At 53.0% G+C, this 15,462-nt stretch overlaps 1 protein-coding gene across 1 annotated transcript in view; it reads right to left on the bottom strand.

Annotated features, from left to right (window-relative positions):
- Positions 1 to 14,907, bottom strand: part of PTGFRN (prostaglandin F2 receptor inhibitor) — an 85,192-nt gene extending 70,285 nt beyond the window's left edge. The window contains exon 1 of the mRNA XM_042953583.1: positions 14,661 to 14,907. Coding sequence (XP_042809517.1) covers positions 14,661 to 14,709 — 49 coding nt within the window. The 5' untranslated portion in view covers positions 14,710 to 14,907. The remainder of the gene's footprint in view (positions 1 to 14,660) is intronic.
- Positions 14,908 to 15,462: the final 555 nt, after the last annotated feature.

The raw sequence follows: 15,462 nt of genomic DNA, 5'->3' as shown, positions 1-15,462 counted from the left end.
TACTCAACCTTGAGAGGATTAAATAAGGAAACTGAGGTTCCGAGAAGTTAGGTGGCCAAATGACACGCGCAGAGACCACTTTGAGGCAACCTGCGCTAATGAGTAACCAAAATAACTCTCTATGTGTAGAATGATTTAAACAATTCTCTGCCCAAGGACCAGAGACAGAAAAGGCTGCGGCAAGATTTATCCAGAAGGATTAGTTTGGAGCGTTCTGTAAAATTAACAGCTGCTAGCGGCCCAAGCACTGAACAGCATCCCTCACTACTCAGCCATTTTCAATTCTCCCCATGTTCGAACTGGCCAGCGTGGTCTGCCAAGTTCTGGGCAAACACCTGGCCCTCCTTTCAGCCTCTAGTTTCAAGAGAATGGGGGATTCACATTGGGTTTAAACTCGCATTTGTGCGTGGAAGGCACCTGAGACAGTCGTCGGTGAAATACTCCCCTACTCCTACCGTAGCCAGCTTTGTCCTCTCTCTCTATTTTACTGTCTCCGGTACCCTTTCCCTGCTCTTTCTTAGCCTTCTCCACCCTTCTTCCCTAGCGAGGCCTCACTCAAGCCCACCCTTGACACCTCTAGGCACACTGCCAGTTGCCATGGGTGGTGTGGACGTCCCTGCCCATCTTCCCCACTGAGGCTCAGTAAGCAATACACTGTGGTGGTCTTCAACAGAAGACTCTGGGTTCACACGCCCTTTAAGGAGAAGACTTTAGCTCTATCAGTCTGATATTTCACACACCTACCGTGTGCTGAACCACATCACCAGGTAAGGTGACTGAGCCAACACCTAGTCAAGTGCCAGAGCTGAGGAGGCGGAAACAGTGTGGCAGCTTTGCAGAAAGGCCAGGAGGAGAGGAGTTCTCCAACAATGGGAATCCTAAGATATAAGTAAATAAAGGACAGGAGGGGCTTAAAGCATTCTAGGGAACACAGCACCAGAAAAAACAAAACAAAACAGACACTCACCTACAACATCAGACTTAAACTCCTCCAGGTGGCATTCAAAGCGCTTCCCAATCTTACGATTTTCTCTCCCGTCCCAACCCTTTCCCTCTGGAGAGGCCCTCAGCTCTAGCCGCAAAAATGCCCTTACAAATGGGTCAATTTCCCTACCCTTGCTCTCCCCTCTGCCTGAAACAAATACCCCACCCCTTCTCTGTCAGACAAAACCCCGATGATCGACAAGATTCAGTAAGCTCATAGAAGTTCACCTGACGGAAGCCGTTCCTGATCCCCAACCTCCCCCTTCCCCCCGCCTCAGTCCCCAGCCAGAGTTGTGAATGTGCCTCTGAGGGGCAACTCGGCTCAGCCACCGCTCGTAGGAAGCTCGTGTGCTGCCCTCATAGGACTGTGAGCCCCTTGAAGGGGCAGATCGTTGCCTCCTCATCGCCACATTCCCAGCCCAGCAACGTGCCTGGTGACAAAATGACTGATCACTTCTGCCTCAGTGGGCTTTGGCAAACTGGAATGTCAGAACCCAAACTGATCTTTGGATCATCGTCTAGGGGGGTGAACAGGAGTTACTTCATCTCACTGATATCAGAAATGACCCCTGATCAGTAACTTCCAGAAGAGCTCTTTGCTAAGCTCAGCGCAGAAAGCAAAGAGCACAGGGCTAGGGCACCTGTCACACACAGCATCGGTCAAGAACACCGTGGGGTGGGGACCTCGGCACCTCGGGAGGCGATGCAATCCCAATATTCCAAAGCCCACATTTTGACACCTCAGGGTTATTATCACTCAGCCGTGGGGCTAGAGGAGCCAACACAGCTGGGTGCTTTGGATCCTTATAAAAGGTTCTCGTTCCAGACACGGCACCAAAGCCTAAAAAACGCACAGACAGGTACAGAGGAGACACAGGTAGTAACACACACAGGTAGTAACACACACAGGTATGGAGCATTATGTCCGTCACCTTACCTCTCCTGCAAGAGCGCCTCCGTCTAAACCAGCCCCCAATACTCTCCCTTCTCTCCACATGTTTTCGTCTCGAATGATCTCGGACACCTCTTCAACGTCACCTCGCTTCCCGTGTGTGGGTCACGCCTCCACATCTAGACTGGCAGCTACAGGGGTCAAGGGACTGTGTCTACATCCCTACGTGCCCAGAGCTCTAGAGTAACGCCTGGCACAGGGTGGAGAGGAAGTAGTAGTTACGAAGGAGGCAAACGGAGGGGCGAGCCACGGGCCGCAGGCAGCAGCACACTGCCCCTTCCCTCAGACGTGGCCAGAGCTGGCTGCTGGCCGGAGCAGGGGTGACAGGCCCGCGGGCTGTGGTCTGGACTGACCCCGCCACGGGGCCCCTGAGGCTCGCACTGGGAGTAGAGAAGCCTGCTTCTCCACGCTGTGAGCACGAGGAAGCCGAGGAAGGGAGGAGATGCCAGTTGGGGATGGGAGAGGTTGTGTCAACCCCACAAAGGGAGGAAGGGGTGGAGGTGGCGGAAAGACAATAGCCAGAGCCCACGAGTCGTCGGTCCTCCACACCAGCTGCCAAGGAAAAAAACTGAGGAAAACCTCCTAAGCAAGACTGGAGGCTTTCCCGTCCCTTCTTTTTCACGTGTGGACTCCATTTTCTCCTAGCCCACTCCACAGCCCTCTGTCCTAGAAATGGAGTCACAGGCAAGTCCACAGAAATACTGTGGTAGTCACAAAAAGAGACCGCAAGCACGCGTGCAAAAGAGAGGACACACAGGTCACCTCTGAATCCTGTGATTAAGGTTCCACAACACAGATTTTACATGTGCATCTCACAGAGGTGTGGTACATGCCCTCTACAGTACACACGCTATTTGCACACGTATATATGCAAGATATCTACAGACGTTTTCTAAGCACACACACTAATCTAATCGTCCGCAGGCTTGCATGCCTACACGCCGGGGTAAACAAAAACGGACACCGTCCCGTTTTCACGGGCCTTCCAGCTGGGGTGAGATAAAACCCTTCCTAATAAACAGACCATCAATTGATGGCTGTGCTGTGAAGGAACGTGGCTCAACAAGAGCCAATGACAAAGGAATGTGCTACAGGCAGCCTCATCCTGGATCAGAACGTGTCATCCTCTCTCAGGGCAGCAAGGCTTGACCTGAGCCCCAGAGACTCAAACAAATGGAATTAATTCCAAGATGACATATGAACAGAAGAGGGGCACTGCATACATAGGCTGTAGAGTCGGTTCCTAAGGGCATGGAGTGAGGGTGACTGGGGAAAACGATCACGGGTTCCGTTTTCACACTTGTCTGTTCTGAGGCCCGGATGCCTTCGATGAACGTGCTGGACGGGACACAGAGCTCGTGTGAGCACTGCTATTTCCTTAGGACCAAACTCACACCCGGTCTTGGGGTTAACTGCCGTAAGGCTCGTGGATCCTGAGGCTATAACTGGGCAGTATACCCCCACCTTGCTACACCGCTGTGATATTCCGGAGATGCGCCCACAGAGCTCCCTCCTCTGCCACTTACGAGCCAGGTACAACACTTGAGCTGAGACTCATCCTGGTGTTTCGATTGCACGAGGTACAACCCTTGAGCTGAGACTCATCCTGGTGTTTCGACTGCACACTTATTTGCGGGATAAATTGTTATTAAAGCAGGGGCTCTGATGAACGGACCACGCGGTTGCATAAACTGGGTTTCCAGAGAAAAGCATCTAAAATCCCCCTTCTCTCCTCTACGAGGTATCTGTGTCTCTTATCAGGTGTTAGTCCTTTGAAGAAATGTTCTGATCGACCACCTATGGGGAACATCAGTAATTGTTTTGTGAGCCATTTTCCTTGTAGGAAACAACCCAGAATAGGATTAGGGCCTGACTTACCACCTTAATTTAGCAGGCGAGCTCCCTGCAAGCCCCAGCAGACCTCACCAGCCTTATGCACTTGGGCTCTGAGCTGCTATGTGGGCACTGACAACACCTCTCAGGGTGACTTTGCTCACATTCGTCCTCTCCGCCAACCTCCCCTCCTCAGAGCTTAATATCCACATCCCCTGAGGTCTCTCGTACCGTTCCAGTTTAAGTCAGCTAATTCCCGGACGGAATGCCAACCGGCACGACACCGATCTACTCCCACCTCTGAGACACTGTGCGGGTCATTTTCCTAACTTGAAATGCTCTGCCTGCTCCTGGCTCAAAGTGCTTTCTAGTCCCACCTGCTCCGTGGAGCCTTTCCATAATAACAGCTCCTGGCCTCGCTTTTGTCCCTGGGATCCTGACAGCCCCAAATGCACAGCTATCTAATGATTCAGCCACTTCGACGTTTCAAAAGCACCGGCGATCCACTCTGTTATAACGGGTTCCGTCTCCACGTTGGCCCCCCCTTTCCTAGTTCCTTTGTAATTTCCCAGTGTCAGAAACACAGTAAATAGTCCCTAAGTGCTGCTGAAGCACTAAAAGGTAAGCTCCCGAGGAAAAGCAGGAACGTCTCATACGCAGGGTAGGGTAGCAACTGGGCACAAATCATTTATCCACAACCGCCACCACTTTGCGCAATCCAGGGGCCCGCCACATGCCAGGCTCTGGGCTAGGCACCGTGGCCTGAGCTTCAGGCTTACTGCACGGATTCCTCAGTCGAAGATGACGGACTACGGTGCCCTGTAATAAATAAGAAAACATTTGGATGTGCCAGCCTTCGGAAAATGGAAAAATGAATCGCCATGCCCAAAGTGGCTTGGCTTCGCTTTCTGAAGTCCTCGCCGCAACAGAAGCAGAGCAGCAGCGCACTGGACAGACACCAAATCGGCTGGCAGTCCGCTCTTAGGACATCCTGGGGGACGGTGCATTCATACCGCACGAGCCAGCCCTTCACCTTCAAACACATGCAAGAACTCACTCCTGGAAGGCTCCTGGTAAGCCTGGGAAAATCTCCACATCCAAGATGAGTGAGGAGCACTGTTAGGTCAGCAGCACACATTACATCTCAAGGCAGCCAGGACGCAGCAAAGACCAAGGCCACAGCAACAACACGGAGGTCCTCTGGGTACACCCTTTTCGTTGGTATCGCATTCAACGTCGTTTTTACCTTCCTCCTTCAGACTAACAGAATGAAAAGGAAGAAAGTCCCCACACACGAGAAACACATTTCTGAGCCAGTTAAGGCTCTTGATTGGAAATGTCGGAATTTCGACCCTCTTATCCTTTAGGCAAGTGGAAAATCCAAACTAGTGTCGATATGTGGACACATTTAAAGATGTCTTTGTCTCTTCTCACTATGGGGTGGAGACTGTTAGGAAAAAGAGAGTCTATGCAAAGTAACCGTCTCCCAGGCTCTCTCCTAGATTGGAAGGCTAAATGTGGAAGAAAACACAAGTCACATTTCTGAGGGCTGAGACTTGATTATCTCCACCCCGACTCACTCACTAATGGCTGATTTCCTCAACAACACTTGCAAACAACCGAATCGGTAATAAGAAAATGTCCGCCATCTAGAAATGCCTAATTGGTTTTACTGTTTCTGCAACTTCTCCCAGAAAGTCCGTCTGAAGGCGCAGTTGGCCTGGTGGTTGGGATACCTCCGTGACCTCAAGAACCACAGGGAAAGATACCCTGTTTCCCAGCACGGGAAGTGGTCTGGAAGGAGGAAGCAGTTACCAACACGGACACAGAACAACAAACAATTCCCAGAGCCCTCTGGGTCCCCAGCCGTCCCTCTGTGGAAAGGTGCCAGGCAGGTGAGAGGTGAGAGGCGCAGGCTATAGACAGGAGGAGAGCTGGGGAAGATAGGCCAGGAGCCAGGGACCCCAGGGCTGGACCAAGCAGCCCATATGGCCGCCAGCAGGGGTCAGCGCGGATTCCAGCAGTTCTGGAGATGGAAGGGGGCCTTTGGGATCAGCTAGCCCAGGCCTTACTGGACTGAGGCTAAGAGCTAGTCAGCAACTTGTCCAAGGTCACAAAACTAGTGAGTGGAAGATCAGGGCCAGAATCTGCACCTGCTGTTTTAAAAGACAAGGAAACACATGTTATCACATTTTGGCTAATTGTATCAATTCCTCTGTCTGTTTTCCAACCCAGGTCAGACTCTGCATATCTGTACTGACACAGAGAAGCAGAACAGCCTACTGTGGTAACACGCCCAGACTCTGGAGCCAGGCGGTGTGGGCTTGAATCCCAGCAGCTCCGCCACTGCCCGTAACCTGGAGCAGTTTGCTCCATGTCTCTGTGACTCAGTGTTATCATCTCTCAAATGGGGGTGGTAACAGCACCTGCCTCATGGGTTCTGAAGCTTGCTAAAGGACTTCATATACGGTAAGTGCAGTGCCGGGCACAAACTAAGTGCTATGTAAGAGGTAGGGAGGAATTTCTTAGGGAGGAATAATCCCCATATTGGCTTCTCCCTGGCATACCTGCTCTCCAGCCCCCAACTCCTGCTAGTCACAGGATCCTGCCTTTTCCCTACAACACCTGGACGCGATATAATTGCCACCACAACAGACCTACGTGAACCGCATCCTTCGTGGCCAACTGAGCGCCTGTCACATTCCCATAGAGCCCACCCCAGCTCACTTCTAGCTCTAACCCTGACCACAGCCTTTGCCTCAGACAGAGCTCACCAAGGGAAGCCAAGGCCACCAGATACATGCCAAGCTCTCTTCCAGGCCAGTGCTTCTCAAACTTTAGCAGGCATTTGAATCCCCTGGGGATCCGGTTAAAACACAGACTCTGACTCCACAGACCGGAGTGCAGGCCCTGAGATTCTCCCTGATGCCACCAACGCAGCTGGTCCCTGAACCCCACTTTGAGTAGCAAAGGTCTAAGGAGCACAGAAAGTGTAGTGTTTGCATTTTTCTAGATTTTTATCTTCGTGACAAACCTGCGAGCGAGATATTAGTCCCACTTGACAGATGTAGAAGCCAAGGTCAGAGAGGTGAAGAAACACGTCCGATGTTGGAGGGCTGCTAAAGGGCACATTCCAAAGCCTGATCCCTACTTGGCCTCCATGAAGTGATTTCCGAGAGCAGAAAGAGTTTAGAAAAAGCACATGGAATACAAACTGCTGAAATCTTCTTAGCCGGTGAGCATGAGATAAAGATGGGTTATAAAAATGGCCACAAAGTCCCTGTGCTGGAAGTCCCACCTAGCAGCTGAAGGTCTAAAAGCAGCCATCAGAAAGGAGGCTAATTCCACCAATCAACATGGAAGAAGACGTCCAGAGGAACACCGGAAACACTTTCAGTTTGTGCAGAGAAAGGGAACACACGGACAACCTCTATCGGGCATGTCTGGGGACTCTGTGACCACTCTTCAGGCTAAAAAGGCTGCAAGCGTGGCCGAGCCCATGGTTCCCGTGCCACAATGCTCCCTGCACATCCCCCCTCCACCTCGCCCTTCCCTCCTCTCGGGGAGACTGCCTGGCACTCCGACCTCCAAGGCCAGGGCGCTCTGGAAGCCTCCCACCCTGCTGCCTCCCGTCCCTGGAGTGCAGCCCCAGCAATCATCCTGTAGCAGCCCTCCGCCCCGCTCAGCCTAGCCTCCCAGCAGGCAACACCCTGAAAAGGTGGGCTGTGGCACCTGCTATGGCGGTCCCACTTCACTCACTCCTCGACGTCGGCGATTCCGCCTCGTCCTTCACTGTTGGGTCAGAATCACAATCTCGCAATCCAAGGCTTCTCTTCGCCTTGATCTTCCTGCATTTTCAGCAGCATTTGACCAACCCCCATAGGGGGTCTCCTCAAACCCTCTCTGCTTGCTTCTGGCAGGGGGCTCTCCTGGATCTTCCTCCAGCCCTGACTATTCCTTCTAGAACTCTCCTTTCCTGGTCCTGCTCCCTAGCTGCTGCCATCCCCGGCTGCATGCCCTTGACCCTCACCTCCATCATCCAGGAGGTGCTGCACCCTGTGGGGACACCACCCACCACACACCCATGCATCCCGTCCCACCCGAGGGACGGCAGACCTGAGTCAGCTCGGTTCACTGTGCAATCGGCAGTCAAAACAATGCCTGGGCCGAGGAGTGTGCACGCTCTCAGTAGTCACTGAATGGATAAGTGACCTCTCACCAGGTCACTGGACTGCTCAATTTCCACCTTCAAACAGCACCTCCCAAGGCCAGAACGGGGCGAAAGGGTTGTGGTTCACCGGTAAGAGACAACTAGCAATCGCGGTCAAACCGGAGCGCACACGGGAAGTGATAATATCTGCAGGGCCTTCTTCAGTAAACAGGGCGTCTGGTTTAGAGGCAGCTCCGACCTGTGGGCTCCGGGGCTGAGAGCATCTGCATCATGACACTGGCTCCTCTTACCATGGCCGACAGGCTGCGAAGTTCTGGCCCAGTCCCGCTCTACATAAGGATGGAGAAGAATCGTTACCAGGACATTCTTGGCTTGGTGTCACTTCTATTTTAAAAATTTTTTTAAATGTTTTCTTTATTATTGAGAGACAGAGAGAGACAGAGCACGAGTGGGGGAGGGGCAGAGAGAGGGGCATAGAATCTGAAGCAGGCTCCAGGCTCTGAGCTGTCGGCACAGAGCCCGACGCGGGGCTCGAACCCACAGACCGCGAGATCGTGACCTGAGCCGATGTCGGACGCTTAACCGACTGAGCCACCCAGGCGCCCCTTGGTGCCACTTTGAAGGTCTGAGAAGTAACCCAACCATCTGCACACTGCTTCTATTTCATTAGGATTCAAAGGGAGCACCCATTCTGAAATGCGTCCTGAACCCTTCAACGTAATCCTGTCCTTCGCAGTGCCGAGAAAAATTCATCTGAGACACAGCAACCCTAGCCAGTGTTTCTCGACTCCCCTGAAATATCCTGAATGATGCAAATGCTCACGTTCCAGCTGCTTATAAAGGTGCAAAGCAGGATGCAATTAAGGTCCCAGAAACATCATACTTAAACTTGAATCATGCTGCTGAGCGACTCCATAATCTCACACAAACACTTAGGGAGCATTGTGGAGAAATCAGCATTCGAAGAACACAAACGTGTACACGGTGCCATTATCTCTAGTCTCCGGGAAATCACATTGCCGGTCCGCAACTGCGTTAACGACCGGGTCTCATTCTGGTGCTTTGCAAAGACTCTACAGTGGGGGGGGGGGGGGGGGGGGGAGTGATTATTCCAAGACCTAAAAACCACTGACTGTGCCAACTGCAGCACTTCGCCTTTTCCAGAAGATAAATTATGAAGCGTCTTTGCCAGTTCAAGTTATTTTCTCAAGGCACAGAGTCATATGGCCTTGCTCCCCTGCCTTTAAGGAAGCAAGGCAATTAAACTGACCGGCTACGAAGTGCCCTGACAGGTTCCCCCCAGCTGCATTTGATATAAAGTGAGATGCAGACACACTGCCGGACAAGCACACAGCTTCTGGGACTTCCACACACCGTGCCGATATGAAAATGTATGTTCAATCTACGGGGGGGGGAAAAAACGCTAAAACAAAATAGTCATACGAATGCCGACCGGCCGGACCGCCTTGTAAGGAGCCATCACTGACAACTAGGCTTCCTATTCAGCAGGCTAATAAGAATAATTATAGCCAGGGCAGGCATTAATCAGCTTGGCAGATACAGGAATTCTGTTAACAAGGCTAAAATGAGTGCCAAGGAATCTCTGAAGGCCACGGCACTTCAAAGACTGTTAAGCTGGATGCATTCACTAGGTTCCTCCTGCCAGCCTTCCCCTCCTCCCATGCTTTCTGGAGGAAGTTGCCCTTGGGTCCCTGGTGACCTGCTAAGGGTTGCAGAGTTGCCACATTTGGGAGGTGGCTCCTGCGACGGCCCCTTCAGGAATTGCACTTGGACTGCACTTGTCCCAGACCCTCCTCTGTTTGACTGCGCTCCGAGTGTCCAAATGCTGCCGCCCTTTTCTGGCGAAACTAATCTCAAGCAACAAACAGCATAAGGTGATGGCGAACATCAGTCAACTTTTCCATGGTAACAGGCACAGTGGACTCCAGTGATCAAATCCTGGCTCCACCATGGAACAGCTGAATGACTCGGGACACGGGAAGTCAGTTTCCTCGTGTGCAACATGGGGAAAAGAACAGCACCTTTCTCAACGTATTGTGAGGATTCAGTAAGAGAATGCACAATAAAACCTGATGCTTGATATGCGCTCTAGAAACAGCAAATATCGTTACTGTCACGTGCAGAGCCCTCTACAGAAACGAAAAGAACCGGGGCGCCTGGGTGGCTCGGTCGGTTGAGTGTCCGACCTTGGCTCAGGTCATGACCTCGCAGTCGATGGGTCTGAGCCCCGCGTCGGGCTCTGTGATGACAGCTCAGAGCCTGGAGCCTGCTTCGGATTCCGTGTCTCCCTCTCTCTCTGCCCCCCCCCTCACTCACACTGTCTCTCTCTGTCTCAAAAATAAACAAACGTTAAAAAAATTTTTTTTAAAAAGAAACAACAAGAACCAATGAAACATTCAGTATATGGACATACGCACATCATGTGAGTGGCTGAGCTTGGGCCATGCAAGGGTGGGCATATTTGCTTTTTACCTTACATCCTTTGTAACTGACAGAGACTGCTGGTCCTCCCCCCATCCCCCCCCCCCCCCCAGCCAAATCCACTCTTCTCTTCCACAGCAGCTGGCACTCCATTGCTGCCAGGCCACTTTTTCTCAGCTTCCCTTGCAGCTAGGGTGACCAGACCAAGTTCTCTTGAATGGAATGTGTACAGAAATGATGAGCGCCCCTTCCAAGCCTGGCCTATGAAACCCCCAGGTGTTCTCCTCTATGATCTTTCCTCAATATGGGGCTGGCACAGTGATGGTGACAACCAAGCTGACATTAGGTGGGCTGAAGACAGGGGACTGCCATCAGCCAGGGTGCCAGAAGGGCTGCGAGGGGCAGGGATACCTTTAACATCCCCTTGGGACTGTTTGGAAAGACACTTCTATATCGTTTGAACCACTATGCTTCGAGAATCTTTCTTAAAGCAGTCTGGCCTAATTAGTACAAAATTCTTCTATCCTATTTGAATTTTAAAATATAGATGTAATGCTTTTGTCATTTAAAAACGATTTCGATGGATTTGCAAGTTATTCCTTTCTTTAAAGACACACATGAAGAATATCTGAATCCCTCCCCAGATCTTTGTACCTTTCACTCTCTAATCCATGCTGTGTGTTAGCAAGACATACCTCCTCGAATACATCCCCATGTTGTGTTCCTCTCACCCTGAGATCTTTGTTTTTTTTTTTTTAATGTTTATTTTGTTTTCGAGAGAGAGAGGGAGACAGAGTCCAAAGCAGGCTCCAGGCTCCAAGCTGTCAGCACAGAGCCCGACGCGGGGCTCGAACTCACAAACCACAAGATCATGACCTAAGCTGAAGTCAGCACTTAACCGACTGAGCCACCCAGGCGCCCCTTACCCTGAAAGCTTTTAATGGCTACCCATTACCCACAGATTGAGGGATATATACGTGTATTCATTCAGTCAGCCAACACTTACCAAATACCTACTATGGGCCAGGTGCCCTATTAGTAGTAAGGATACTACAGTGAACAAGATGACCATGGTCCCTGGCTCTAGGGTTATAATCAGGGTGGGGATTTAGCCCAGAAACAGACAATTATATACAGTGAGATAAATAAGTGACACGACTGGAGAATACACCCATGAGGCCAACAAACCCATCCCTCGAAGCCCAGACTTCTCAGCACAGCACAGAAAGCCTTCAGGACCTACCCCACACCCACCTTTCCCCTCCCACCTGTTCCTCCTCCCTCCAGCTCCAAGGAGCTTCCCTGCCCTTCCTGAAGCAGCCACACACTCTCACTCATCTGAACTTGATGCCTTCCCACAAGTGTGCATTTCCTGGAATGCTCTCCCACCCCTTCTTTCAAAATTCTAATTATCCTCAAGGCTCAGCTCAAATGTCACCTCTTCAGCAAAATCAACCCCAACCCCAAGTCAAAATTAATCATCCTCTTCCTTGCTTCCTACCAGCACATGGTTCCTCTGTCAGGTATTTCATTCTGTCTTATAGTTAGCTGTTTCATTATTTGTCCATCCACCCGCACCGACCACTCCATGAGGCATCCATCTGGGACGTTCTGTGGGCTCTAATGGGTATTCGAGAAATGCTGTATTTGAATGGATGGACAAGACGGGTCAGACGCAGGCAACAGAAGTGAAAGCCTTCTCTGCGAAGCTGAGTGGATTCTGATGTGATCACGGAGAGGCAGACGTAGGAAAATTTCATGGAGGAAGCGAGTTTTAGGGGGAAAGGGAATACACAGGCGAGAGGGGAGAAGCAGGAAAAACATTCCTAGGCCATGGGAAATAGAAAGTCCAGAAGGTTCACATACATTCTATGCAAAGGACAGCAAACATTACCTAGAATGAAGTATTTGATTCAGAGGGAAAATCAGAGAGAAGAGACCACAAGGGGCATAGCAGCCTTGGAGGAAAAAATCATAAAGAACCAATGAGCACAGGTGGGACCCCCAAAAACGAACCTTCTGGACAATGATGAACTGAGAAGGGAGGTTGGAGGAAAAGGTCAACCAGGAAGATGTCAGAAGTTATCTGTGGGGGGAACTATCAGAACCTGGGCTAGTAGGATAGTAGCTGCAGAAACAAGAAGAATGGGAAGAAGCTGGAGTCTGTGCTAGGGGAAAAAAGCCACAAAATCGAGGGACTGTGTGAACACAGAGGTCAAAAAAGAGCAGTGACAGCAAGATTACACCAGGATGCAACACAAGAGGAAAGATGAGCTTGTTCATCAACATATTAAGTTTCTGGAGCCAGTACAGCACGGAGGGCTTCCCATAGGTCACAACGAAGCCACAGCGAGTGTGATGCTGTAGGGCAGAGCTATCATCTGGAATACCAAGCTCAGGAGCTGTTAGAGGAAAAGGCACTAGCTGGTAACACCATAGACGTTCATGTATAATTAACACGAAATGCCCAACCAGCACAGGATACACTGGGACACATATAACCAAGACTTCTAAAAGCTGTGCTTTCCCCATTTCTATTTTTGCTCTTGCCAATCTCTTTTCTCCCTTTGCCTTTCCCTCGATGTAGTTACACCCAAGGGCACTCTTTTCAAACTTCCACCTGAGCCCACCATCTGAGCTGGTGCACAGGTTGTAAACTGCACAACTCTAGGGGGAGTCACTCACATTGGCTACAATGTGAATAACGTGGCCTAGAGTTGTGCAGTGCACAATCTGTGCAACCAACCATGGGCCATGGCTTGGTTTGATCCTGATACATCAGTCCATTAACGGGTATGGACTATCACAGCAGAGAACTTCAAGGGTCCTGGCGTGAAGGGGAAAGCCTTAGGATCCGAGACCATACAAGGCATGCTACAAAACTAAGTGAAAGATCTGGAAGCTTTCTGCACATGGTTGCAGCTAAAGCAATATGGCTGGACGAGGTCTCTTAGGGAGTGGATTATAGAAAAAGCCTTCAAAGGTGAAGAAAGAAAACCCAGTAGCAGCTAGAAAGGCTGGCCCACCAGCAGCAGGAGTCGTGGGGGTTGGGACAGTGTGGGCCCTGGTGTCAGCAGAAAAGGAGTGGCTGTGGAAGGCTTCCACTGGGACCTCTGCCTGTAAGTGCAGAGTAGTCATCTGCCCTGTGTGCAGCTGGGGCCTGGCTGGGACAAACACCATACACCATGCATTCTGCAAATGATTCAGATCTGCCTTCTCTCGGGGTTTGGAAGGGAACCCCGGGTCAGGTCGTAGGCCTCCTTCTGTTCTGGTTGACACAGACCAAAGGGATCCAAGAATATTAAAGAACATCAAAGCACTGGGGTCAGAACCTCAGGTACCTTGGTGGTCACTTAACAAACATATGCATTTCTACTGTTGCTAACTGCACGGTTATGTTAAATAACCCTACTATGATAATCACGTAGATTTACACGAAGATGGTGTCTGTGTGTATGGGGTAAAAGGAAAATGGAGAGAAAACACACACACACACCCCAAAGATTCCTTGGGTTGGGGGAAGGCTCTGGGCCAAATTATCCAGAGGCACCCAGATTTGGGGAGGGTGGAAGACAGGGGACAGGAAAGGGAAGAAAAGTAACAGGTAGGAAAAGTTGGAGAAGCCACGGCTCCCAGGTCTTTGTGTGCAAATGTGCAGCTAGGCAGCTTGAAGAAGAGCTGAAGGAAAAGGCTGAGGCAGAATATCGAGCCACCGCCAACATGACGAAGGACGCGCACACCGATTTTTCCTGTAGCGCTCTGGGCCACCCCGTGACCTTCGTAGAAGGAAGTTGGCGGATTCCCTGCCATCCCTGGAAAGGCAACTCAGCGTGGGCTGGCATGTGCCAGGGGCGATTCGGCCCGTCTCGGCTACGGCGGGGCACATCAAAGGCGCATATTTCCGCCCCCCTCCTGGGGACGCGGCTGGGGACCGCGGGCACCTTCCGAGGCCGGGAGTTCAAGGTGAGCCGGCTCCCGGCGGCCAACAGGTAGGGAGGGCTGCGGGGCGGCGGGGGGAAGCCGGCCACGGGCCACTCCCCCGCCCTCCCCGCACAGGTGGGGCGAGGCGCGCGGCCTGGCCGGGCGGCCCCGCCGGATTCGCGCCCCGCTCCGGGCGGCTCGGCGCCGTTCCCCGCCGGCCCGCGCCGCCCGCGTACCCCGCCGCCTCTCCCGGGAGCCGCCCGGCACCTCGGCGCCCCAGGCCGCGCGCCGCAGCTGCGCCCCGCCGAGCCTCCCCCGGGCCCCCGGCGCCCCGCCGAGCCCCGAGCGTGCACTCACCCAGCCCCAGGAGCGCCAGCAGCAGCGGCCTCGGCGCCAGGCGCCCCATGCTCGCCGGGCGGGAGCGGCTCTCCCCCGCCTCCTGCGTCCCCGCCGCCTCTCCTCCTCCTCCTCCTCCAGCTCCGGCTGCTCCAGAGTCCGCGCTCCCCCGCCCGGGCCGCGCGCCTGCTCCGCTCTCCTCGCGAGCCGAGAAATCCCAGCGCTGGGCCGTACGTGAGCCCCTCGCTCCGCGCCGCCCGCCCGCCTGCCCCCGCCCGCCTCCGGCCTCGCGCCTCCCGCCGGCCGGGCACCGGGAGCCGGGCGCCGGAGCCGCCCCGCCGAGCCGAGCGCGCAGCCCCGACCGCTTCCCGAAAGCAAAAGGGAAGAGCCGCAGCGCCCGCCCGCCCGCGCCTCCCATCCGGCGCTCTGCCAGCAACAAACACAAACTTTCCCAAGCCCCTCCCCGCTCCAGGTAACGGAGGCAGCGCCCGGCCACCCGCTTAAAGGGGAGGAGGCGGCGGAGCCCACCCCACTCTCCCCTCGGGCCCCCGCCCCACGACCAACTTTCCTCCGACCTTTAAAAGTTGGCCTCGGAAGGACTCCGCTGGAAGCTCCATCGTTGCAGCTCTCTTCCCCGACAGCCCGCGTCCCGCCACTCTGGACGCACCCACGCGTGTCTGCTGTTCCCTCAGCTGCCTCCCACCCACCCCCACCCCCACCACCGCTCGTCTCCAGCCCAGCACCCCACCGACAAGCCGCCGTGCTCTTGCCAAACATTGTTCAGGTAGGACTTCCCCAGAGGTGAGAGGACTTTAAAGGTCAC

This window comes from Panthera leo, chromosome C1, assembly GCF_018350215.1.
Source record: "Panthera leo isolate Ple1 chromosome C1, P.leo_Ple1_pat1.1, whole genome shotgun sequence".
NCBI classification, from domain to species: domain Eukaryota; kingdom Metazoa; phylum Chordata; class Mammalia; order Carnivora; family Felidae; genus Panthera; species Panthera leo.
This window is presented reverse-complemented; position numbering and strand designations above follow the sequence as displayed.